We start from the raw sequence: 26,469 nt of genomic DNA on the forward strand, positions 1-26,469 counted from the left end.
AAATGCACCCCCTTTAATTTGTTTTTTGAATTGATTTCATGTGTCTGTCTGTCTTTAGCTTGATGAGAAGACGTAGCAGCAGCATTGAAATAATAGTGCAGTTATTACCAAGGGCCTGTACACTAGAATTCTTTGCATCAGGGATGGAAAGAAACTCTTCCAGCATCTGGTTTTGGGAAGCATCATCTTGTCTGTGGTCTCGGGCTTCCTTAAAAGCATTGTCCAGTGATATGGGCTGGATCTGAGACACATGAACAGATGTGACCTGGCTGTATTATTGAGCTGTCATGCACAAGCTTAAGGTCTCAAAATGATGTCGAGCTGTGGTGACTTTAAAAGCTTTTAAACACTATTAGTATACTATAAATGGCTGGGCAAAAAAGTTCTCCCAACAAAACTGCTGTTGGCAATGTTTGGTCTCATGTGACTCTTCAGATGTGGAGGACCATGTAGGAGGAGCAACCCCACGCAGCAGCATGGGCTGGGGCTGACTTGCTGGGGGGCAGCTCTGCAGAGAAGGACCTGGGAGCTCTGGTGGGCAGCAGGTCGCCCATGGGCCAGCAGCGTGGCCTTGGGGGCAAGAAGGCCAGCGGGACCCTGGGGTGCATTGGGAGGAGCATGGCCAGCAGGTCGAGGGGGGTTATTGTCCCCCTCTGCTCTGCCCTGGTGAGGCTGTGTTTGGAGTGCTGTGCCCAGTGCTGGGCTCCCCAGTTCAGGAGAGATGGGGAGCTACTGGAGAGGGGCCAGCGGAGGCTATGGAGATGATGAGGAGGGCTATGGAGGCCATGGAGCATCTCCCTTGTGAGGAAAGGCTGAGAGGGCTGGGGCTGTTCAGCCTGGAGGAGAGAAGGCTGGGGGGGATCTCACCAGCACCTACAAGTGCCTCAAGGGCGAGTGTCAGGAGGACGGGGCCGGGATCCTTTCAGTGGTGCCCAGCGACAGGGCAAGGGGCAGCGGGCACAAGCTGAGACACAGGCAGTCCCATCTGACACAAGGAAGAACTTCTTCACTCCGAGGGTGACCGAGCACCGGCACAGGCTGCCCAGGGAGGCTGCGGGGTCTCCTTCTCTGAGACATTCAAATCCTGCCAGGCTGTGACCCTGAGCAGCCTGCTCTGGGTGAACCTGCTCTGGCAGGGGGCTGGACTAGATCAGCTCCAGCGGTCGCTTCCAACCCCGACCATTCTGTGATTCTGTGACCACCCAAACCTCTCCTAGTTGGGCTGCGGAGAGTTATGAGCAGTGAAGGGTGGTCAGCATCGACCTGGAAGAGTCTGGGGAGGGAAATGAATGTGGGAGCGGGACAGGGAGAGATGGCACACGTGGGCTGTGCAAACCACACAGCTCAAGGGTTACTGTAGCCCCTTACTGTCGGGCAGCTTCCACCCCAGGGTGGCCTTGTGCACTGGATGGGTCCTGCTACAGACCTCCTCCGTGGAGGGACCACCAGCTGGGTCAGGTGGAGGTGAGCTGAGTCAGGTCCATCTCCTTTCCCGTGGGATTTGTCCCACTGGAGATGGGCTGGGAAGTTTTCCTGAAGTGGACCAGTTCGCTCCCACTGATGCTGTTGAGCAAGGTGGGTGCTGGCACAGGTGCATGTGGCACGTGGAGAGGTGGGTGCAAGAAATCGGTACTGTAATAACGCACGTGAGCTGGGCACAAGTTTTGCGTGTGAGAAGTGAACACTTCAACAAATGCAGCTTTTCTCATTTACTGCCTCAGGGATGAGGAAAACAGGATTATGGCTGTTCTGCTGCCTGTAGCACAATGTCCGAAGAGGACATTCCCCTCCTGTTCCCATTTCTTTGTGTTTTCTGGAGGCTCTCTGCCACTCTAAGCTGCAGAGAGAGATGGGATTATAACTTGCAGCTAGAGCGGTAGGCTATTTCTTCCCTGCAGATAGTGCGGGACACTAATGGATTGCTTTTCTTCCATGACTCACCTCTTCCTTATAGGTGAAATGTCAGCAAATCCAGTTGAACCCTTTAATCTTTTCTTAAGGTAAAAAAAGCCCGCTAAACAAACCCCAGAATTTGTTCTTGAACTAAATCTGGAGACAACAGCCAGTTAGCCTCATTCCTCTGACAAACACAGCTAAACTGGCAATTCTCAAGGTACTTTTGTAGGTCAATGGAAACTGTCAGTCTGTCTAAGTTTTGTGGTACAGAAAAATTGTGTGTTGTCCGCTCCTGCTGTTTGCCAGTCAAAAAGCAACTTGGGAGGCTGCAGGGTCTTTAATTCAGTTTTCTGGGGTGGTTTTTTTTTTTTGGCTTGTGCTCTGTGATCACATGCGTAACAGTTGTAGTTGTAAGGCACTGCTGTAGATCTCAATGGTATCTTTATTTATTTTTGGGCATAAGTTAACATTAGCTTTACTGTTGTCCCGATAAAGCTTGGTTGCATTGACTCCCTGGATTTGGTGAGTGGCTGGGTGCTGATTGCTTCAGCAGAAAAATCCACTTTACCAGGAATAAATGTGCTTGCAGGAGCAGCTCCCAGCTAACAAGCACATTGGCATACTTGGATATTTTGTCTATGGGCAATTAGCACGATCTACCTCTTGACAGCACAGCCTGCATGGAGTATTTCAGCCCCTCTGATGCCTCCTGCCTTGCTGCCCTGCACCTGCATTCTCAACAGCAGTTAAATGGCTTTGCAATAATTAGCTGGCACACCTAACTTCATGTAATTTTTGTGTATACTACTAAGCCAAAAGCATGAGTCGCGTTGATAGCACTACTCTGAACGTGTCACAATATATAGCTACTAAAATCCATGGTAGGGGAGCAAGGGCAAAGCCTGTGTTCTTTCAGAAGGAGGTGTTCCTTCTTGCCTTAGCTTTACGACAGCCCACCTGAAAGCAAATGAGCGTTTGAGGGTTATCTTTCACCAGGAGCCTGGCTGTCGTAGTTTTTGTTTAAATCCCTTAATGAATATTTTGTACCTAGGTTAAGGTCATGAAGGCTGCTGGCAGCTGGAAGGAGGCTGCTGGGACTGGACATGCCGTTCTTCTTAGGTGGGAAACTTGTTTGGGATTCCCACGTTGGGAAGTACTTGCCCAGCACAAGGCAGCTCCTCTACACCGTTGGGAGCTGGTCTGTACAGCCTGAAGGCGTTGGGGAAGTGGTTGGGTATCCTGGGGTTTCCTGGTACTGGTATTTCAAATCCTTGTGCCTGTAGCAAAGCAGGGGCTGTGGACACAAGAGAAATTGCTGGTGAGATCCATATGATGGGAACATCGTATAGAAATGAGGTGTGTTTTTTGGGCACCTACTTTGAAGAAACTTCGTAAGTGTGCTTGGTCTCTTGGGTCCCTGGCCTGAAACACCATTAGCAGAAGTCCTCAAGGATCTTGGTCTACCTGATGTGCCTGGGAGTTGTGTGAAGGGATGATGGTAAAAGGACTGTTTGTAAGTGATCCCTCCACCTTGGAGTGAGGTTTGCTCTGTGGGAATGTGGAGTTACTTGAAGCAATTCTACTCCTGGTAACAAGTACTGGTTTTTCCATATGATGGTTTGGGGGTCCCTTTATTTTGGAGTAGACCGCAGATATGATCTGATCGCATCACTGTGATAGGCTGCATTTCAGGTAGGAGGCACAAGTAACTTGAGGAGGAATGCTCATTACAGAGGAAAGGGCTGGGTTTTCTGTACGAGTTAATGCGGTTCCTGGTCCAGCCCTGCTGGCTTTCTTCTTATTTTGGGGTTTGCAGGGGGAGTTGCATCCCTTTACGGCAGAAGGGGCAGCTTTCTCTCTGTACGCAGAGTCTAGGACACAGGAAAATTTTCTCGCCGGGCTGTTAACTGGTCCTGCAGCAAGCAAGCTGCCTTTGATCCTTCTAACTGGAATCATCCTTGTTTGGGGAGAACTTTCCAAGGCCTCTTTGCTCATGGTGATGCCAGGCAGGTTTTCATTGTCGCAGTGACAGCTTTGTGGAAAGGAGCACTAGCTGCACCGGGCCTGGCAGCTCTGATCCCAGTGCTGCTAAAAAGAGCCTGGGGATTTGTGGCTGGTTTACAATTTTGTGCAATTTACATCTGTCCAGGGATAAAACTAGCTGATGACTTGCCTGTGTTTGCCTCGTGAGGATGGAAGCTGTTTTCCCTCATTAATGGCTTAGTGAAGTACATGTGGCTATTCGTACGGCAGGTACCAGAGAGTGACACTTGTTCTCGAATTGCTCATGCTCATGGCCAAGCCCACAGAATCTGCACTGCCTTGGCTGGTGACCTGTCCACCTTCCTTGCCCCTTCTCCACGCCCGGCTGGCGTTCCTGGGTTGTGTGCCTCCCCCCTGCCAGGTCTGCTGTCCCGTGTTCCCTGGGGCTGAGGTGACAGGTCAGTCTTTTTTTCCAGTCTCCCCTTTCCTGTTAAGTCAGAAAGAGACACTTTTTAATTTCTCCATCGTTTTGGGTTTGGACAACACAGTAATTATGTCCAAAGAGCATCATAGCTGCAGTTTTGCCGCCTTCTGTCCCTTGCCAGAAGGTTGGTCACGGGAGAGGGAGGATTTTGGAAGAAAAGCTACTAAACCATAAATTCCCTTGCAAGATGAATCACAAGTTATTACCTCTCTCTCAAACATGCAACTGCATGCTGTTAAATCAGTGCGAGTCTGTGGCATGCAGGAGGAAAATCCCTTCCAGTTAACGCACACGTGCACTTCTCTTGCATCTGTCTGTGCATCAGTTGAATTGCCAACTTGTAGTTTTTCCTGCTTGACCCCTGGTGACTTGACTTACCTGATCCTCACGTGCTGGAAATGTACTCCAGGATGGAGGTGAATGAGAAGGGAGAGAATTCTCTTGAACGTGGCAGAAATTTGAATTGCTTGGTCCTGCCTCTTGTATGACTATCACCTTTCCAGCATTTTGCTACAGTTTCTGCTATGGAAATAGGTTTTGGGGGAAAACTGAACCTTCCTCTTGAATGCCAGAAGAGTTTCCCAGGTTTGTTTCTTCCTCTGGGCTCTGTCCTTTCCCCTCGTCCTGGCAACGTGTGGCAAACCTGATCAACTGCAAAGAGCATTTCTGCAGCTGGGTCTGCAGCCCACATCCATGTTTTTTGCCAATTCAATGAAAACAGAGATGGGCTGAGACTAGCACCTTGTAGTCTGCCCAGCACTTTGGGAGGTTAGAAACTAGTTGCATTTTTTGATCACACTCTAATATAGGGGCTTTCTTATGCCCTTGTGCTAATTGCATGCAAGTGACCTGGGAGCTGTACTGAATCTCAGTGAGTGAAGGGCATCTGCAGCAGTTTTTTTGGGCTACCAGACTGAAGACTGTGCAAAGACTGGCACGGCCCCTTCTGTTGGGCTTTTTTTACAAGTTTTGATGCTAATATGTCAAAAGTCGTAGAATAACTGCTAACACTTCGCTGCAGTGTCTTTCCTTCCATCTTGATATATCCTGGTTTATAATCCTGAGCTTTCATCGAAGTAGCAGCTCTCTGCAGTTTTCTTTTTTGGTGTAGATGGTAGCTCTATATATGTGTGTGTGTGTAATTTATATATACAAATATATAAATAGAAACACAAGTTTTCCCTGCACAGATGCAGTGTTGGATCATGTCTGATAATGACTTGGCTTGACAGTTGTGTGCCAAAAGGATGCTAAACAGGTAACCCTAAAGAGAGGGGCAGCTCTGTCGTCTGGTGGCTGTCCACCTGGGACAGGCTGAGCCAGGGGAGTGCCCTGAAGCACTGAGAGCTGTAAGAATTAAGGCAGCAGAGGATGGTAAGATATGTGAATATGTGTTGACTGCTTTATTTTAAAAACTTCTGTCTCTGCTTTTGTCCTCGTAGAGTGTTTTGGCTTAGAAGACATGATCTGGTTACTGGAGGATGCAGAATTACAAGGGGAAGGACTCGGTGGCTGATTCTGATCATAGTGGCCAGTAAATAGGGTCTGAGCGTGGCTGGAGAGACCCAGGGTGAAGCAGTTCCACCTCAAAGTACGAGTGTGCAGTGGTGGGTTGCGTGTATTTTGTTGTTCCTCAGTGTGTCTCTGCCCGCTTCTCTCTGACCCTGAAGCCACCTGCTCCTGGGAGAGAAATTGATTGAAATTTGGTTGCTGTGCATCCCTCTGCTGCCTTCAGGGTTTTGTTTATTCCAGATGCCACTCATGCCTGCACCATCCCTAGTTTTGCTTCTCTTTTGCCAGCAGCTCTGGGTTTTGCTTTAGCATGATTTGCACAACTTAAGCCCTTTCCCCGATTATCCTTTCTCTTCATTTCTCATTCGTGCAGGCTGTCCGCTCAAGCGGCTGCTGTCGGCACACAGTGGAAAAACACCAATCTGTTAGAAACTCACTATAGCATATCAGCAGGAATTCCAGATCTGTTTCAGGGCTGCCTCTTTGTCAGAAGAGCTCAGCCATGTCTTTGTTCGCTCGCTAGCGAGTCGGAGATGCTGCAGGTTTATTTGGAGCTTTTTCCTCATCTTATTTGCCAGTAACCAGGACAGTAGCCTATTGTTTCACTTGCGGTTTTATCGTGCGTTTTTAAGTGATGCAAGGCACAGTATCTTCATGCTGACAAGAACAAGTTAATGCATATCTCTTAGCCAACAGCCTAGGGACTAAAAATTTCTGATGGAGACTGCAAAAAGGGGAAGAGAAAGGAGCTGAATTTCCCACAACAACGCAAAACCAAAAACTCAGCCTGTGTGTCTGAGCTGTGGTTCAGAAGGGGGAACTCTTATCTGGTACATTACTTCGCCATGGACAAAGGCTGGTTGATTTTTGTAAATTGCTGCCATGATAATTTAAATCTGGAAGGAATACAGTGTGCAGACAGTCTGGTGGTGACTGGGGACGAACGGCATGTGACCTAAGAGGTGGCGTTCGTCTCCGATTTGAGTAACAAAGAACCAGCCTGTGCCTGTGTATGCCAGTGGGATAAATATCCTAATTTCAGCAGTGGTCCATGTCAGTGCAGCTGCGTGAAAACTGAACTGTCACTGGAGACAAAACTTTGTCTGTCTTTTGTTGTCGTGTTGCGAGATCTGGAGCAATGCCATGAGGGTGAAAATCAGCAGCCCCCTGGGCACCCCTATGGCTGCAAAAGCAGCTGCGGGAACGAGGGCACTGGTCCCTGCACACGCAGAAGAGCAAGTGCCTTTGATCACTAAAAACTGGGGAGGCAGGAGGAAAGAAATGCCATGTTTTCTTGGATCAGCCCCCTGCAGAGGCAAAGAAAAGCCTGCCATACATTAATGGGCCACTTTCATAAATGTGGGAGTCTCACACACGCAGAGTGGCTCAGCCTGTCTGTGCTGATGCAGCTGTCAGCCTGTTTGTGTAGAAAATGCTTTTCTGAAAGCTATGATTATTCTAGACTGTTGAGCAAGTTCTTCTGTGTGAGTGCGTTTGAACAACACCGGTGGTACGTGGGGAAGGACTCAAAACTAAGAGGGAGGGGGGCAACAGTTTCGATACCCCCAGGAGGGCGGGCGAGGAGCTCGTGCTGCCTGCATGGCGAGGACACCGATGTTTTGTGAAACACTGGAGTCTCTCCTCAGCCCCTACATGGGAAAGCAGAGGTGTGCAGCTCGTCCTGTGCATGTGTGCTCTGGGGAGACGGCTCTTGGGGCAGTGAGGATGAGAGCAGCGTGAGCTGTGGGGGTGAATGCATTCCTGCCTGTGCGGCTGTGCCCCATGTTGGCCATGCTTAGGTACCCATGGGACATCCTGGAAGGATGCTTCGTAAAAGCCTGACTTTGGCCCTGGGAAAGGCATCTTTCCCTGCCTGTCTTGGGGGCCAGGGGGACATGGAGAGCACCCCAGGACAGCGCAGGGGTCTGGCTTTGTCCTAAACAGGGCGGGAGCCCCCTCCTGCGGATGGGGGCAGGAGGAAATTGGCAGCAGGCTCTGGGGAAACCCTTTGTTTGCTCACGTTATTAGAAAGGAGAGAGGAAGTAATGGTTTATTGATGCTTCTGTGATTCTCCTGCACTGGGCTATAAAGGAAAAAATTCTGTTTCCTGGCTGATATTCCTGGCTCTAATTGAGCTGTAACTTGTCTCTGCAGGGCAGCTCACCTGCAGGGTGCTGATGGTGCCCCTGGTGCCCTGCCGGCCAGCCTAACCCGCGATTGTCAAGGGTCACTGCTCCACTCTTCCCCTGCCTCTTGGTGTAGCCAGGCTGATCGTGACAGGCTGTTGATGGAGCGCAGCATTTCTCCGCTGCAGCGTTTTATTTGATTAAACCAGAAATATCTGATAGAGGGGGTGGCAGCCACTCCTTTCTGGGGTGAGACGCTACGTGAATATGGATCAATACCTCGCCAAAATACCCCTCTCTTTTCACAGTACATTAGGCAGAAGGTGGCGTCTTGTCAATGCCTCTTGTCCACAGCCTGCTGGCTGTGCCACCCCACACCGACCGCGGAGACCCCTGTGCTCACCCCGTAAGGGTGGGAACGCACGGCCGGTACCTTCCACCACCATCATCCCTACTGCCTTCTCCACCTTTTGGGAGATGCTGGCACGGCTGTGCCACTGATGAGCTGCTAACTGGTGAAGGGTATAGCTAACGGCCAGCGTGCTGCAGTGGCTGCTCAGGGCTCTGCCAGCCCCCACCCATGCGGTTACCAGCACAGCTTCAGTAAATCCAGCTGAATTCCAGGGCTTTACTCCGTACGCCTCCTCTGACAGCACTCTGTACAGCAGTGCCCTTTTCATGCGCTCCCCTGCTTCCATGTGAGCCTTAGCTTAGCCTGCGATGAGCAGGGTTTCATCTCTGTATCCTGGAGCGTGGGAAGAGGCAGGATCCCAGTGCAGGGCCCTGCGGGGGCGAGAGCAGGCTGCTGAGCGCCGTCTCGGCTGCCTGAGCACAAAGGCTCTGCTCCCTTACCTTGCTGCTGGTTTGTGACCGCTCTCTTTTGCAGGCTTTAGAGCCGTGCATGGCCAGGATTGCCCACGAGCGTGTGAGAAGGTGTGGGCATGCGCCGCCTGGCCCTGCTGCCCAGGACCTCTGCCTGCCTGCATCCCGGCTGCGAGCATCCTTGGGAGCGGGTGCTGGATGCAGGGAGGATTCCCCTGCCAGTGCTGCGGAGTGACTGGTCTTCCTAAACTGAACGGGGAGAATGGCAAGACATGTGTGTTATCCTGAATTGCTGTGAGCAGGTAATCCCTTGAGTCCCAGAGCAGAGGAGATTGTAGGTGAGACCCTGGCAAACCTGACTTTTGCCCCCTTGCCGCCCATGCTCCTTTTAACTGCAGCATGCCTTTTTGTCCGTCCTTTTCAAACAAAACAATGCCATTTTGGTTAACCCAAGGAGCATGTGGATTGCTTCTAATCACATGATTTATCCAGGATACTGATTTCTACTTTTTACGTTTATAACTGTAGTGCAGGGGATGCCCAGTGCTGAGTGTCCTACAAACCCTGAACATGAAGTGGCCCCTGTGCTGAAGACCCTGCCCCCTGCCCAGCTCGGCTGAGCAAGGGAGATGGAGATGATTTATGAGCACCATCAACCATGTCATAAAGTGCAAGTGGCAAGTTAATGCTGCTTTTTTATTCCAGTCCTTTTGACGGGGCCCTGTTAATAGAGGGTTGGGGAGCGGAAACAAAGGAAAGAGCACAGCAGCTAAAAGCTGGCTGTCACAGCACCCCTGCATTACTGTGAAAATGCTGTGTTTTATCAGAAAAAAGCGCCCTCTCCGTAACAAACGGCATCACACAGTGAGTAGCAGCTCCAGCTTGTGGATTCCTGTGGGCTGTGGATGATGTCGATGTGCCCTCTGGAAGCGGGCAGAGATGTTGAGCCATGCAGTGGATTCAGTGCTCTGTACTGTGATCTTCCCTGGGGAGATGGGGCTGAGAAAGGGTTGAAGGTCGTGTGGGTGAAAGCCTGGTGGGCTGGGGAGGGTGAGGGAAGGCAGCGCCGAGGGGCACGTCTGGTGGAGGGAACAGTTTGGAAGGGGATGGTGGTGAATCTAGAGGGACTGCAAGCAGGGGACCAGGGAGCGTGCCAGTGTTTGGAGGATGTAGCAGGAGCGGTGTTGAATTTTGGGGTAGGAGCGGCACAAGGTGGGTGGGCTGTGCAGAGGGCAGAGGTCTCTGGCACTTGGAGCCGCGCTGGCATTCCCTTGGGAGCAGCAGTGCTGGAGGCTTCTGCACTGTTCGTCTTTCCCAGAGAAAGCATGCAGCTTGCCATAATTTTATCCTCTCAGAAAATGAGATGCGTTCTCTGAAATAACTTGCCTTGCCTTCCAACGCTCCTTTAAATATATTCCAATGCTCTTTGCTCCGTTTCCTTACTTAGATCTGTAGTTAGAGGTGGTGAAAGGCTCCCTAGGCCATATGGGGCTGCTTGGAGGCTTCATCCCAAAGTTGCGTTCTGAGTGTTGGTTTTGTCTTTGATCTGATACTTTAACAAATTTGGTAGATGTATTTTCACATAGCTGGTTTTATTGTTAAAGTTTTCCCCGCTTGCTTTCTTCCCCCTCTCTCTTTCTTGAGAAAACAAACCAACAAAAACCCACCCTCCTAAATTTTTCAAGGCGAGTAGTATTGCAGAGGGGGCCTCTCATCCCCACCTTGTTTGCAGGTGTTTTTTTTTTTCCCCCACAGTCTGTGCTAGCTGTTAATTCACATTTGGTTTAGTAATTAATCAGGATATAAATAATACATAGCATGTTATCAGAAAACTGCATGCCAGTGCTATGGAGGCAGGCACTTTCAGCCCCGGTGGGGAGGGCTTGCCGCCTTCTGCTCTGCAGCCCCCTAAGGCCAATTAAGGTGCATCCTTGATGAGATTCCAGCCGCTTCTTGGCTGCATAAATGGTTGCTCTGATGCAGGGAAGGGGGGTGCAAAGCAAGTGAAGATGAAGGGGGTTTTAGTGTTCAAACAGCTGCAAATGAGTGCTGGGTGCCAAGCACTCCCCTGCGTGCGTGGGCTGAGGCTGCCCGTGGTGGTACCCAGTGGATGGTGCAGGCGCCAGCAGCAGCTTGTGGGAGGCTTAACGGGGCTCTGCTGGATCCAGGGGAAGGCTCAGTAGCATGTCCTTTGCCTTCAGCCGTAGTCCTGTAAAGGTATTTTCTTCTGAAGGATGTCCTTCATCATTGGGATGTCCTAAAGCGTGGCAACCTGCTTTACCTTCCCGTGCCCCTTCACTACAGCTCTCCCAGCCTCTTGCGTAAGCCCAGGCAATGACATCTTTTGGTATTTCTTGTTTCAAGGCTGGTGTTTATTTCAGCTGCAGTAACGAGTGCTAAACTGGCTGGCAGGAGTAATAAATGTTGCTATGACAGTTTGGGTGGAGATTTGGAAAAGGCAATTCAAGTTGCAAAATCGGTATAAGAACCAGCAAGAAAAAAGCGAGCAAAAATGCAAACCCAGAGCCAGTGGACTCTGAAGGACACCAGATTTCGACTCTGTAACATTCACAGCTATGTATTTGCTCCATAGCAGGGCAGCAAGAGCAGAAACGGTTGAGTTTGGGGTAAGTTGGGCTTTGCAGTGGGGTCTCAAAAACTGCGTGCAGCAGGCTGAATAGTCAAGGCTGCTGCATGGCCCTGAAGCTCTGTCCCTGGTCTTCCTGTAGGGATCGTTGGACTTCAGTGCTTGTAACAGGGACTTTCTTCTTCCACCCGTAAACCTTGAATGGCCAGACTCAGTGTGAAGCATGACTTCAAATATGTTTTCCCTGGAGGAAGGAGGGAAAAGTGAGATGTTGCTGAGATGGGGTTCTGGCTCTGGGAGCTGTTTGTTGGCCATTTGGCGTGTGCGGTGCCTGCTCTGGGGGTTTCATATTGTGGTCTCTCCTGCCATAAGCTCTGGTGCAAAAGAACCTCAGCTGGAGTGGTGCAATATCATGTGGGATGTTGTGTTTCTAAGGTGCTGGAGCAAGATGTGGTTCTCCAGTCCATTGACCGTGCCATCGAGGCTGTGCACAACGCGGCCATGAAGAATGGGGGCAAGTACAACCTGGAGCAGAGAGATGTCCTCCAGTAAGTACAACAGATGTCTGGGAGAGCTGGTGGATGGAGGGTGGTCATTGTGTGATGCTTACATCTTTTCAGTTCTTGGGGGTCAAGTTAGACATCGTTGATTTGAGTCCCTGCGCTGCAAAGTGCTGATGCACCAAGAGGGCTTCCCAGCATTCGAGCCGGTAGCCAGTGCTGCTCCTGTCAACCGCGTCCAGCAAAGCAGTGCTTTGGTCTTGCCCCTCTATCCCTGTGTGTGTAAAGAAGAGAAGACTCCCAGCTGCATTGTAGGCTTGGATGAGAAATCAAACCCCTTCCAGATGCATTTTATCCTCTTTACCAGCCAGGAATTGTAGAGGTGGTTGGCACGTGGCACAAGGTCCTTAATATGTTCTCAAATAATTGCTTGCGAGGAGAAATTTTTGTTTTTCTCTGACACCTCGTGCTGCACTGAAGCACGCTGGTTTAATCTCAGTTGAACAGCGATTCTAAAGTGCAGGCAATTTCTGAAGCTTGCGATGCAATATGTGACTCTCCCCCGAGGAAGAGGCATTTTTCTCCAGCGAACTGATGAATAAATCATGGACTCTTACGGAGCCTCTTCCTTCCTCCCCCAGAAGTGCTTCCTTTAGTTGTTAATGAAACATGGAGTTGGAGTTAATGAAACATTCAGAATAATGTAACCCGTTCTGGTGTATATATAGCCCAAATGCAATAAATCATTAAAAAATACGGTATAAAAAAAAAAAAGTTGCAGCATGGTTGCTCCCTTCCTTTATTTAGCTCCGCTGTTTCTGATGTCATTCTCTTTCAGAAAACTGATCCATCACCGGAAGGAGACGGTCTCACGCAAAGGTCACTCTCCCACCCCGCAGGGGATGGTTATGACACAGTCCTCCAGCGATCACCATCTGGATGTGGCACGGCAGCCCAACGGGGTGTGCCGGACAGGGTACGAGCGACACCACAGTCTTCCGAACACTGAGTTTGAGGATGAGGATGAAGGTCTTTATCAGGTAACAGTGGCTCGACACTTTCTAGGTTCCTCCTGTTCAATAAAATGCCTTTGCAGCTGAAGTCACAAATCAAACGTTTGTGCTGCTTACCTGGGATCACTGCAGTGTAAATTGATGCTGTCTCTTCTCTATGTAAGAAGTCTGGAACAGTCCTTCCATTTACACTTGTGATGCTTTTTGGGATCCTTGAGGGTCCATGGTTTTATGGTGACGTGCGAGATCCACTCGTATGTTGTGTGACTATCTCTTGACAGCTTTCTAGAAGAGTTGCGAGTTCCCCAGAGAATACTGGGAAAAGCAGTTTTGACACGAGCAGCAGAACGTCTGAGTGCTCAGCACTGCTTTGTTACATCTGCACAACCAGGTCTTTGGTCCTTAAGAATTTTATCTGCTGTGGCTGCCTATTTTTACTACTTAAAACATAATAACATCCAAAGGCCCTGCTTTGTCTGAATGTTGCTTGTCATGATGAATTAAAGGTAAATTGCAGGAAATATGATTTAAAGCAGAGTTGGTTTTTTTTTTTTTATCTTGGTGGCACAGTTCCAAGGTTACTGTGTGGTGCCAGAGAGACTTCCAAGGAGTAGCTCAGGGTGGATGCAGCAGTTGTTGGGGATGGATGATGTGTCTGATTACACTGTGTAGGTATAGCTGGATGTTGGGGCTAAAGGCACCGTGCAAGGCTGAGCGTGGAGATTTTTTTTTTTCTCCTACAGATGAACATGTGCACTGTAGTTTTTCTTCATCTGTCTGGGATAAGTGTTCGGAGGCAGGCAGTGTTTATAAGGTACTGATACACTGTCATGCCTAGCAGATGAGGCTTGTTTTACACTTGAAGAACTGCGAGTCTGAGAGATGAGAGGTAGCTCTGGCTCATGCAGAACACAGCAACTCCTTCAAACCCCATTTTTCTCCTTGGTATTCATTTTCTGGGCAGCCAAATCAGCTCCATTCTCAAGCCTGTGCATTATGGGCTAGGCAAATGGAGCACCTTACGGCCCATTCTGCGTGCCAGTTCCCTGTCTTTATCTGGTCTGTGGTTTGGTCTCTTTCCAAAAAGGAGCAAGACAGATTCCTTGGCTGACAAAGAACTGTTTCTGTCTGGGTGGCATTGAGGATGCAGTCAAAGGGCTTCCAGCCTAGCCCTGTGCTGAAAGGGCTCCTTGAGATTTTAACAGCTCAGTTGGGGGGATTTCCTGTGTGCTTTGAAAGTACGAAACGGAGGAAGCAGCATGGCTTTCTTCCACTGGTTGTGCAGCTGCCTAAGAGGAGGCTTGCTGAAATCCTAACTTTCTCACTAACTCCAGAGAAGCAGAGGTCTTGGGATGTGCTTTTCACTGCTTGGGATTTTTGGGTGTGTTCTTGTTTGCATCTGGAAACTTAAGCAAAATTTGAGGTGCAAATTTCCTGTTGGTGGCTTTGCTCGCAGGGCTGAACTGGCTGGAGTTCTTGGTGATGACACCTGCGCTGAGCCTCTCCTCAGCTCCTCCATTCTTAGCACAAGGTGGGAAGCTGGAGCAGTTACATGCCAGCTTGCCCGAGGAGGAGGTTGGGCTCTCAGCATGTTTTAGTCAGTCTGCTGCTTTTGTGCATGCTCAGTGGGTTTGTGATGCTCATCTTCAGAACCCTTTGCTTCAGACCAGTGTGTCTGACTTGGCACAGTTTGCCTAGAGGAGGTGGTGGGTGGGGGATTGTTGGTTTATTTTTTTCGTCTTGGTTTTTGTTTGTTTGTTTGTTTAAAAGTTCCTACTATAATAGCGTTATTCCCAGGAGTTGAAGGAGCGGTGGTGCTCTCTGTCTGGCCAGCTGGGAAGGGGATGGAGTGCTGTGATTGAGTCAGCTCACAGGCAGCACAGCCTCTGCTAGCAGTCCCTACAGAATGCAAAAGGAAAGGAAGCACGTGTGTAAAATCCATCGATCTGAGGCAGTTCACAGCCCTCTTGTAGAGGCCTGGAGAAAGGGAGGCTTTTAACACATGTCCAGGTGCTTCTCTCTGGACCCTTGGTAAGGTCCCACCTCTTCTCCTACCCTCTGTCCAGGAGGGATCTGAGCTGCAGGGAGTCCTCCATGGTCACCTTCCCCATGGCAGCTGGACAGAGGATGTTTTCTCCCCTTTCCTTCCTTTCTCTAGGAGGGTTTTGGTGTTGTACATCCTTCTCTTGGCCCCACGCAGCAGCTGAGGTGTGGGGCAGAGGCAAAAGTTGTCCATTGATTATCTCTCGCAACTCCTGACCATGCCAGAGGCTCACAGCTTGGGCACGCGTCAGCACAGGGAAATTCATGTGATGCCTCACGTTCTCATCACAGCTCTTGGACTGTTGCGCGTGGCCATCTAAATGAGGCTGGCAGGGCTCTGAGCTAACATTAGCTGTACATCTATTAATTTAAGCACTAGTCTGTAATAGCTGTGTTAAACTTGCATGGTAAATTTGGAAGGGCTAATGAAGCCATGGAAATACTCTGGAATGACCCAGCCCTAGCTCTATCTCCAAATAATGTCATGTGTTGGCTCTAAGCTCTGAGCCTGCCTGTCTGCTAAATCCCACTGCTTCAGGAATCGTGGCCGTGCCGTGCCAAGCGGCCCCGACTCGTGCTGTTAGCTCCCTCGCTTTGCAGGGAGGGCTCTGCTTTTAGCACAGCTGAGCTTTCCGAATTTGGGACCAGCCTTCCAACCATGCAATGCTGAGACCCCTCCTGATCTGCTTGGCCTCTCAGCTGTGCAGTCTCTTTTTGGACCGACATGGATCATTTTTGAAGCTGTATGGAAGTATCATATAGCTTTTTAACCAGAGAACAATGTGGGATGGATTGACAAGGGCAGAAGAGCTCAGACTGGGTGTCTGCAGCAGTATCTCGGACTAGTCCACCAGCTGAAGGCACTTGTAAAGAAGCGACTTGCGCAGTTTCTTCTTTATGTCAAAACGGCATAGTAAAAGGATGGATGTATTAGGTGTTGGGTGGGAGAAAGGGACCGAGAGATCCCTTTCTAATAGTGTTTGTAAGCCGTGCAAACTGCTGTCTTCACTTGTCTGGTAGGGTCCAGACATGGGCTGTGAGCCCCATATTAACATTAACATGTGAGGTGGTCCCTGAAAGTGTGTCTTGTTTACAGGAATATCTTTGCTCCCATTTCAAAGGAGGCTTCTGCCCTTCCTGGATCCATTCTCCTTGTTCCAAGCTATTTAAGATAGAGACCTTTCAGGGGCCTGTCTCATTTTTTTGCTGCAGGGACTGGCAGTGCTGTGTGTCCTGTGTGGTGTTATAGGGCTGTTCAGCACTGGCAGGTCACAGAAAAACTTCTTTTCCTGTGCTGAACAAACATGGAAAATTGTCACTGTGTGATGGCCTAAATGTCACTGTATATTTCAGCTGGCTTTAGCCTGGGCTACCTGGGACATTCAGGCCATCACCTCCTTTCCCTTTCAATGCAGCCCTTTGGGGTTTTGCTGCAGGCAGTGATTGTAATATCCCATAAAAACAGTCATGCTTCAGGCAGCAGGCTCTGAATCACAGAATTCCTAAGGGACCACAAATCGAGTCTCCTGGCCCTGAGCCGCTGGGATGTGAGGATCAGAGTACTGATGCAATGTGCTCCCACCTAGCCTGGCTGCTGCGTTCAGCGGTGTCCTACTGATCGGGGGTGAACCCTGAGGTTGCACCTCACCGGAGTGATTCTGGGTGAAAGCTATGTCAGTGGTCATAGTGTTTGGATATGGCAGGAAAAGATGAGTGTAGGAATCTGGATCTGGGGCTCGTACGCTGCTGGCTCAGCATGCGTAGCAGAGGAGAATTACAGGAGACCCCAGAGGCAGAGAGTTAATGCAACTCCCTGGCAAAAGCTTTTCCCAGTGGGTCTTGCTATAGGTAGCGTAGGATTGCACAGAGGGTCTAGCCCTATTTTCTCCCTGCATGAGCAGAAATAGCTCTGAAAGCATGGAAAAGGCATTTACTTGTCTCCAGTCCTTGGCTTTGTCGTTCTGCAAGGGTATTTGTAGCTGATGTAATGGATCTCTCCAGAAGAGTGTCTAAATACACACCCTGTTTGCAGCCTCTGTGGAGCTGTTGAGAGTAATGTGGAGACACAGCGAGTGTGTGGGATTGCATTTGGAATAAAGGAGGAGTAAATGCTTGACAGGTCTACACGACGTGTGTGCTGTGTGCTGCTGAAGACAGCAATTAAACAAGGGCTGCTTTGCCTGTCACGGGGAGGGGATGAAGCCGGCTTGAGTCCTGCTTTGTTCTTCTAGGAAGCTGCCTATTAATATCTGTCCTCCTGAGAAAACTTCCCTGAATGATGAAAGAGATGTAAGGACAAATTTACACACGCACGCAAGAAAGAAGGTTTCATAACGGAGAATGTCTTCATTGTCAACCTCCTTTGATTGCTCTGAAATCTTTCCTTATAGATCCCACCACAGCCCCAGCGTGCTGCTCCTATCACCCCCCCACCTCCAGAGAAACGCAAGAACGCACAGATTGCTGCTCCTGTTAAAAGTAAGGACAAACCGCTTTCCAGATCTCGGGCACGAAACAGACACTGGGCGATGTAACAGTCATGGTTTCCGGATGCTCATGCTTTGTGCTTAGAAGATCATCCTTATATATCCTAAATTCCTATGGGTTTTATAGCCTTATAAATATATATATATTCTACATTCCTGTAGGTTTTATGTCTTTTATATATATATATATATATATATATATATATATATATATAAAACATAAATCCTAAATTAGTATAGGCTTTAATGCTAATGGTCATGAGCTGGTGGCCAGTACTCCTTCAAGCCCTCTCTGATCTGGGAGTCTGGGCAGCCTGGCACCTGTGGATGGGTGCCAGGTACAGCATCCTCCCGGTCCTCGGGTGCTGGTGGCTTTGGGAAACGTGGTGCTCTCTGAGGAGCAAACTCCCTGCCTGCCTGTGTGGCTAGTCTGGCCAGTGCACAGCTGCAGTGATTTTAAGATCCTTGTGGGTGTTTTTCTCCCGCAGACACCATGGCCATCTCCCAGCAAGGCAGAGGGAGCCTGCCCAGCAGCGCAGAATGTGGTAGTTGATCACGGGGAGCTCACTGGTAGCACTTTTAGGACAGGCTCAAGTCTTGCTTTTGGCTCCCAGTCTGTCAGGCACTAGAAAGAATTGTGCAGTGCTCAGATGGGATTTCCTTCAGACCACTGGCGGGTGCCTGTAAGGAGCAGTAATAATACCAGGGGCGCAGCTGCCCAAGTGCTGCCCACAGGCAGGGCAGCAGGTGGTCAGGAGCACTTCAAAGCAGGACCATGGGGCTGGGGCAGGAGCTTCTCCATCTCCAGTGCGGTTGGGCTGGCAGAGGCAGTGCTCATCCTGCTGCGTTGCTGTTAGCTTGCCCAAGTGTTCTCCTGTGTTGTGATGGCCATACCATTAGTGACAGGCAGCCCATCTCCAGCCTGCTCTCATCCCCTTGTGAGGAGCAGGGCAGAGCTGTTGACTTGCAGGTAGTTAATTGGAACCTGGGGCTGGCTGGCTTAATGGTGTTTAATGGTACTGAGCCATTTTTCAGTGTGGTAATGGGACTTTGCAAAGGTTAGTTTCCTTCGACTCATTATCTTGATTTAATGAAGCATGGTGGGAGCTATGATTCATGAATGCTCCTCTGTGAGGAGGAGGAGGAAAAAAGAGGGATGCTGAACCCCGGTGGGAAGGAAACTAGTACTAGCTCAGCCTTGGGGTGGAGTGGTGGATGGAGTAGTGGAGGGCTCCCAGGACCAACAGGGCAGGAAGGGTTGGAGTTGCCTGCAGAGGTGCAGTAAAGGTGATATATGTGTCTGTCCCACTGGTCTTTCCTTCGGCGTGGGTGAAAGGGCATTTCCTGGGAGCTGGGCTCCCCATGGGGTGTGCTCCTTCTCTTCCAGCGCTGACATCAGCTGCTCTCGTGAAGCTCTAATGAAGGTAACCCAGTGTTTGCCCAAGTAAATGTTTTCACAGTTGGGAAAGAACTCGGGTATGTAGCTGCCCCCTAGAAATTACTGGTTAAGGTTTCCCAAAACTATATTTTAGGCCAGGTTAAAGGAAAGAGAAATCTTGACATCTCTTTGCTTGTAGTGGATTTTTTTCCTTGGAAGGTGGGACAGCTACCACTGCTAGAGCTAGTCAAAACTAGAGGGGGCGGGGGAGGAGAAATACAGTAGAGCAGATATCGTGGAGGCTTGTGAAAGTGGTGGATGCTAGCAGGGCTGCAGGGCTCGTGATCAAATGGTAGAGAGTGCTGAAAGGAAGCGACTAGAGGTGTTGTCAGCCAAATGTTTCCTTTGCTGTCGATGCTAACCGTGGTTTGCGGTCGGTGAGGTGCATGCAAGGAGGCGGTGCAGGCTGGTGTGCGAAGCCTTTGGTGTCTTGCAGTTCTCAGGCACCGTCATCCAAAAGTGAGGGCTTAGATTCTGAATGCAGAAAAAGGGCCTTGCTAAGCCAGGGGGAGAAGACTTTTCTGTCGCTTAGTCCTGTCCCTCTCTCCCTCCCTTCCCCTGCATAAAACACTAAGCCCTTTGAAGGGTATTCATCTCAATAGAGTAGTTTTTCCCTTTCTAAAGAGGTGATTGTGCAGGAACGCTGTTCCAGAGAGAACTGGTACAATTTTGCTTTGAGATAAGCCAGGCAGGAAGAGGAGTTAAACTGCTCTGGTCGCATGCACAATGAGCCTTTTAATGGACTGCACTGTAGCAATTTGTTTGTTCTTTTTTCCTTTGATGCTGTTGCTAAGGCATTTTTAATTGTTCCCTTTCAGATGCTGTTGAAATTATCCCTGGGTCAGCTTCCAGTGCCTCCTCTATAAGCACGACATCCCTGGATACCTTGTACACTGCTGGTTCTGCATCAAAGACCACTCTCCCGACGGCCACCTCCAGTCCTGCCAACACCCCACCCCCTGTCCCAAGCCGCAGCGTCCACACCACGATAACACGCAATTTGGATGCCGGCTCTGTGGGCCACTCCCGCTACGGGACTTCTCCCAAGGATGGGGCCAGCAAATCGCCCCAGACCAAGAGGGCTGCCCCAGCACCACCAGCTGAAGGGGGGACCCAGAGGTCCCACACTGTGGATGGCGAGAAGACTTCTCAGGTGAAGAAAGGTGCCCCAGCCCCCACTACAAGTCTGGATGCCTTCAACTCCCTCTGCCTGGAGGATAAGAAGGTGGCCGCCGTGGAGCCAGTGCCACCAGAAGCCAGTGCTCTGGTGGCGTCTGTGCCTAAGACGATAGGTGCCGAACTGATCGAGCTGGTGCGCAGGAACACCCACCTCAGCTACGAGCTGTCCCGCGTGGCCATCGGTGTGGTCATCGGCCATATTCAGACCTCCGTCCCGGCAACCAGCAGCATCATGGAGCAGATTCTCATCTCTGTGGTGGAGAGTAAGGTAATGTGGTGCTGGGCCAGGGGGGCTGCTGCAGACCACCTCCTAACCTTGGGCAGGAGGTGTTCCAAGCTCAGTGAGCGCTCCTAACATTTGGTGTGAGAAGTGCAGTGAGATTGTAAAGGAAAGGGGAGAGGTGCAAGGTGGGGGTAGATATCTCACCAAGGGAACCAGGGGTTTGAACCAGAGTCAGAGTACTGGAAGCAGGGATGTGGGAAGCAGGTGAGTTTATTCCCCAAATGAACTGCTGATGTACAACATAACCTTGAATTTGGAGCTGGGGGTGAGAGGGGAAACCAGCTGAGAGGGCCCTTGGTGCTGGAAAGCACTGGTGGACTGCGGCAAAGGGGTGGGTGTCTCGGATAAGACTGTGGTTTGGGGAGAGGGAGGTGGGATGGATGGCAGCGCATTGTAGTGCATGAGCGCATCAGGTGGGAGATGACAACCTTCCAGGTCTCCGGGACGGTGCGGGTGACGAAGCAGCAGTGGGAATGGGTGCAGCAGGACTTGAGTCACACTGAGAAAGCTCTGGTAGGAGTTGTTGACCGCTGATTGTGAAAGCTCAGAGAGTCATTGTGGCAGCATAAAGTCAGAGAAAGAAATGAATAGTGACTTTTTAAAGAGGTGTTTTGTTATGAACATGGCAAATAGAAGCTCAGGAAACTGGAACTTCCGCAATAAGTGCTTCTGTGTAGAAGCCTTTTATAAAATAATACATAAGATTTTCTTCTATGGTGCTGCATGTCATCTGTGTAGATTCAGCATGCCTATGCGTACTGTAAATCTGCACAGATTCTTGTGTCTCTTGGTGGTGGAGCACCCAAAACTTCCTTACGCCTGGCCTGGTCTTTAATCAAAGTGATGAAAACTAGTTTTCCATAGATGCAAACCTCAGATATGCCTCAGCCCTGTTTTGTTACTGTTTTTAAAAGACCACAGAAGATTATTTTTTCAGCCACTGGAGGAAAAGCGTTATCTTGAGCTTGTTCTAAGTAAACCTTATGCCAAAAAGATCATGTATGCCTGCTTCCTCTGCTGCGGACGTGCAAGGAGGGAAATGAAATGATGTTTTTTGCAGCAGTCATTGAAATAGCAAAGTGCATCTGGGCAGCCCTCTGCTTAAGTTGGAGGGATAATAAATTTCAGCTCCCACTTGCTAAATACAACCCTGAGGAGTACACTTCATACAAACATCTAAGATTGGAGTTCCATTGCTAATGGCAAGATTATAATGAACTGTTCAGAGGCATTTGAATATGGAAAACTAATGGCATTCAAATTTTAGATCAAATTATAATCTGTTAACTGTCTGCACTGAATAGAGGGTCCTATAAGCAATCATCAAGGCTCAGTTTGTGGCCATAACCCAATAGTTAATTGCTTCCTACTTCAATAACAATACCGTGTCAATGTACGCTCTACATTCAGCAAAAAAATATAGCTGTTTCAAGCAAATATTCTGGCTCTGACTTGCACGTGAAGAAGTTCAGTTTTCTGTTATTTAGACCTTGGACAAGATTTGAATACTATTTTTATCTTTAATACCTGTTCTTGGGATACAATAAGCTTAATTTCTCAGCAGTCATTTAGTGCCAGGTTTCTGCAGAGGGGATTTGAAAACCTCGGATTCATGCCCATTGCTGCAGACCAGCCTGAAAAAGATGGGAAGAAATTCTGGTGCTGGTGCAGGGACAGGTATGGATCTAGTCGTAACTGATACGGTGTCTGTCATCTAGGACATCTGCGGGACTTTAAAAAATGCCCGGTACTGTATGGAGACACAGCAGAAAGTCCTGTCCCATCTTGTTAGTACCTCATCACACCTCTCCTGAGGGATACTGCTTTCAGAAGGGGAGCCTGGGTGGGCTTGTGCAGTGCTCAGGTGTAGGTGTTGTGGTGCAGCGTGTGTTCTTCCTCAAGGTCCCACACAGAAGATGCAGCTCTGCTGACACGTAGGGGCCCGGTTCCAGATGAGGTTATTCACCTGGTGCAGAAGACCAGCTCTAGCAGCTGGAAGGGCAGTTACGTGTAGTTGTGGGGTGGCTGTACTGTCACAGCATCACTAGCATATTTTAATGGTACAAATTATGCTCTATCTATAAAATTTATATATGTATATAAATTATGTGTGTGTATATATATACACAATAGTACAAATGGTACAAATCACTGACTTTTTATTCGTTATACCAAACAATTCCATGATCTCAGGGGATTCTGTGTAGAATTGTTGCTAAGTCGTCAGTTCAAGGTTTGAGGCTGCCTGTTGTAGTAGCTGCCAAGACGTTTTAGTAAGCAGAGACCTGACCCTGGTGGTGGGAGGGCTGAGAACAGTGCTGAGAGTGCACGGAGATGGTGTGTGGTGCAGTTACACTGGTCGGATTGAAGGCTTGTTAATGGATTGATCTCATCCGAGTCCATTAGGAGCTTGGTGGGGTTGTAAGGGCTGCAGATGAAGGATTAGAGGAAGCAGATTAGTGATAAGAAGCTGAATAGAGTGATCATTAAAACGAGTACTCATTAAAATGCTCATCCAAAAAGACATCCCAGCAGTGGACTGAGGCCGGACCAGCTCTGCCGTGCTCCGGCGAGGAGGATGTGAGTAGTGTACATAAATGGCGAATCCTCTCCCAAGCAGCTGGGGTGCAGGAGGACAGCCGGGTGATGTTGCAATATTGTAGGTCCTCTTAAAGAGAGGAAGAAATGGCAAGACCAAGTGAGTCTCTTAGCTAACATATTTGCCTCTGTAATCGCCATGCAGTGGGAGATTCTCTTGCATTTTGCTCAGCTCCTGAAAGCTGCCAGCCTCTCTCACGGCTGGTTACCTGGTTTTCTGCTAGGCCGTCCACAGCTTCCCAAAATTTTGAGAGTGTACAGAGGCTTGTGCTAAACCAGCACACTGCTTCCTTCGTTACCTGCCTGACAAAAAGTATGTGATGAGCAGTGAGAAGAGTAATTTTTGATTATATAGTTGAAGCGCTGAATTGGGGTTGTAATTAGTTCACACCCCAAATGCCCCAAAACAAATTGCTAAGAATTCTGTCTCTAATAAAGCAGGTGAGACGTTGCTGTTAAAGCTGGAGTGTTTTTTCCAGAAGGGGCTGGAGGGTGGAAGGTGGCCAGGAAGGGGGTGGCTGCTGCGCTTGGCAGTCTTGCATGCTGGTGGTGTGGGTCTGTGACCGCATGTGTGGCCACTGACGCAAAACATGGGCTCATGTCTCCATACAAAAACCCCCTTCTGCTCTACTTGTGGTGTAAAGCCTGCTTAAAGTCTTTCTGCCCCCGGCCTCATAGCCAGTCTGTTGGAAGGGGCTGTACCAAGACAGGACTAAGCCTTCTCTAGGTTTCCAGAAGACACCATGCAGTAGCAGGGTGTCCCGGCTGGTAGCAGTAAAGGCCTTTTCACACTGAACGATCATGACTTGTCGCTTCATGCTGCAAGACAGCTTCATCCAAAAATTGTAAAGGGTTTGGTCTCAGTGAGTGGGGTTTTCCTGTTTGAATTTCTCAGCTGGGTTCTCTTCCACTTCGCTGATCTCCTGCTGCTTGTTGTTGCTGCTGCCAAACCCCTGTGTATATCATTTAAGCTCTTCTGCAGATTAGTCCTTACCTCTCTTAATGGTGCCTGGGCTCATCACCTGTAATCAGCCCAGTTCCACGTGCTGGTCCCTCCTTCTTGCCCTGCTTTCAGGAAACCAGGTAGTTCATATGATATCCTTAGGTCCTAGAGGCTTATCGTAAATCACAGACCACGGCAGCTGTTGGGGCAGGGTAACTGCTGCCTGCCTACTCCTCCCTCTTTCTCAAAGGAGAGGAACATTGTAGGAAAAACAACTGAAGATTGAAGCCTTCGTGGCAAGGGTTATTGTGTGAGGTAGAAGTGGTGGGGGTGCAGGTGCCAGCAGTCCGAGAAAGGAGGACATGCAGTAAGATCTGCTGAGTTAGCCCGCGTCGTAGCTACAAGCTGCAGAGCTGCTGTGAATGGTGGTTGAGCTCTGTTGTTTGGAAGAAAGCAGAACCAAAGCAGCCCAAGATGAACTGGTTCCCACCCTTGTTGCAGAAGATGGCAGACGTAGTACTGAGCAGTTGGCACTTTGGGTACTGTGCAAGCGCTTGGTCAATCCTTGAGTCAAGGATTACAGGAAGATGTGTCTCTTTCAGGCTGGAGGGAGGGGGCAGTGAGGGGAACTTCTCCTTCAGGCAGTTGTGCAGCGGGTTGGTTTGGTGTCCGGGACACATCTGTTTTATTGGGATGAGCCTGGAGCTGTGCTCATCTGCCGCCTGGCAGCAATGCTGGCCCGTGCCACCCTGGTTTGGCTTTCCCCATTCTCAGGATGATTTTCAGTCTATGGCATGTCCCCTGAAGGGCTTCTGGGCACCTGCCTGAGGCCTGCACCTAGAAGGAAACCAGTGTTTTATTTGTTTTGTGCAAGGATAATAAACTGTTCTGGTTCAGTGGGGCTGGGTTGCCCCCTGCTCTTGACATGTGCTGTGCTGCTTTTGTGAAAGATGTGGCGGGTTTTGGCTGCCCCCTGGGAAGGGGGAGCGAGGGTTTAGCTGGCACTGAGCGTAGTACTCTGGCCAGCTTGGGTTTTCCGTGTAAGTGTTACAAAATGTGCAGAGGTCTCTGGTCATCTGAGTTGGCTTCTTGCCTTAAATTCCTCTCTTATAGGAAATGAGCAGGAAATATAGGAAAAAATAAGTAGTTATTTATAGGAAATAATACTTATAGGAAGTAATCCCCTTACTGCAGCATTAACCCTCCCCAGGGCAGGCAGGCAGCCGGTAGTGTTCTGCAGACACCCTGTGGTTTGCTGTGAAGAGAAGTGGGGAAGTTGTAATGCGTACGTGTGCTAAGAGGTTACAATTATGTGATCTAGGAGGGACTTGGGTACAAATTCCCGTGGCTTTGAGAACATTGGCTTTCCTGGATCAGCCTTAGGTTACTAAATGCAATAAGAAAACAGGGTGTAGCTTGCTTTGAGTTGAGGTTTCTTGGGTTCTTTAACATCCTCGGAAGACAGTTAATGCTCCAGCAGAATTGTGGCATCTTGGATTTAAAGATGTTCTGACCATGTACTGGTTCTGGCATCTATCTTGATTCACTCACTACATTAGCTGTGTAAGGAAAGGAGGTGGGTAGAGGCCCCAGAAGTATGAAAGCTGAAATAACACATGTCTGAAACTTGCTGGTTTTTTGCTGGCAGCTCTTGACTGAATGGGGTCAACTGCCAGTCCTTAGACAAAGATTAGAGGAAACAGGCACCCAGACAACAGCTAGCTGTCAGGGCCGCACTAACCAGTGGTTTTGCTATCGTGCAGAATCTGAGTGCGGGGCTGCCCTCAGGACAGATCTGCCACGATGAGCAGCGGCTGGAGGTGATCTTCGCAGATCTGGCCAGGCACAAGGATGATGCTCAGCAGCGCAGCTGGGCACTCTACGAGGATGAGAATGTCATCTGCTGCTACCTGGAGGAGCTGCTTCGCATCCTGGTGAGTCAATTTCTCTTTTCAGGCAGAGCAGACAGCCCTGGTGAAGTTCCTTTTTTTTTCCTGACCTCCTTCGCCCCTGTGTTGCCATCGCATCTGCACTGTTGATATGAAGCTGTGCCCTCCTGTGTGGGGTCTGCAGCGCTCTTGAGCTGCTTTCCACTCTACCTTACAAAGCTGTTCTGAAGATCATTATAGAGCTGTTCTTCATGGCAGCCACGGTATTTACCTATCACAGGAGAATATAAACCCTCACCTCAAAAACACCCCAATGTCCCACTGTGAGGGTTGTTGCACTCCTAGGGCCATGTAAAATATCTTCTGTTTAAAACATCCTGCGGGGTGAGGTCCATTAAATGCAAAGAAAATTCTTTCATTGCCTTGAAGGTGAGCTTTAAAGCTATTTTTGTGAGAAAGTATAAAGTATCTCACTACATCTGTGCGGACGGGAGAGGTGCGTCCCCACAGTGGGCAGCAGTGGGCAATACTGTCCCAGTGCTGTTGCTGCCATGAACAAGCCCACCTGCATACAGGGAGCGTGGTGATACGGGAGCTGCCACTCACTGCAGTGACATGGCCTGCTACGGGTGCCAGTGTGGGGTTTGCTCTGCCACCTATCTTGTACTCCTCTGAGGTTCTGACATA

General features: G+C 49.5%; 1 protein-coding gene across 4 annotated transcripts in view; it reads left to right on the plus strand.

The window, feature by feature from the left end:
* Positions 1 to 26,469, plus strand: part of NCKIPSD (NCK interacting protein with SH3 domain) — a 54,122-nt gene that overhangs the window by 12,245 nt on the left and 15,408 nt on the right. For 3 of the 4 annotated variants that reach the window (XM_055707576.1, XM_055707575.1, XM_055707577.1), the window contains exons 2-6: positions 11,846 to 11,958; positions 12,749 to 12,950; positions 17,357 to 17,444; positions 19,709 to 20,337; positions 25,657 to 25,827. In XM_055707576.1, coding sequence (XP_055563551.1) covers positions 11,912 to 11,958; positions 12,749 to 12,950; positions 17,357 to 17,444; positions 19,709 to 20,337; positions 25,657 to 25,827 — 1,137 coding nt within the window. In that variant the 5' untranslated portion in view covers positions 11,846 to 11,911. Of the gene's footprint in view, positions 1 to 987; positions 9,126 to 11,845; positions 11,959 to 12,748; positions 12,951 to 17,356; positions 17,445 to 19,708; positions 20,338 to 25,656; positions 25,828 to 26,469 lie in introns of those variants that run through there. The other variant, XM_027805553.2, reaches the window with a different exon arrangement.

This window comes from Falco cherrug, chromosome 4, assembly GCF_023634085.1.
Source record: "Falco cherrug isolate bFalChe1 chromosome 4, bFalChe1.pri, whole genome shotgun sequence".
In the NCBI taxonomy this organism is placed as follows: Eukaryota; Metazoa; Chordata; class Aves; order Falconiformes; family Falconidae; genus Falco; species Falco cherrug.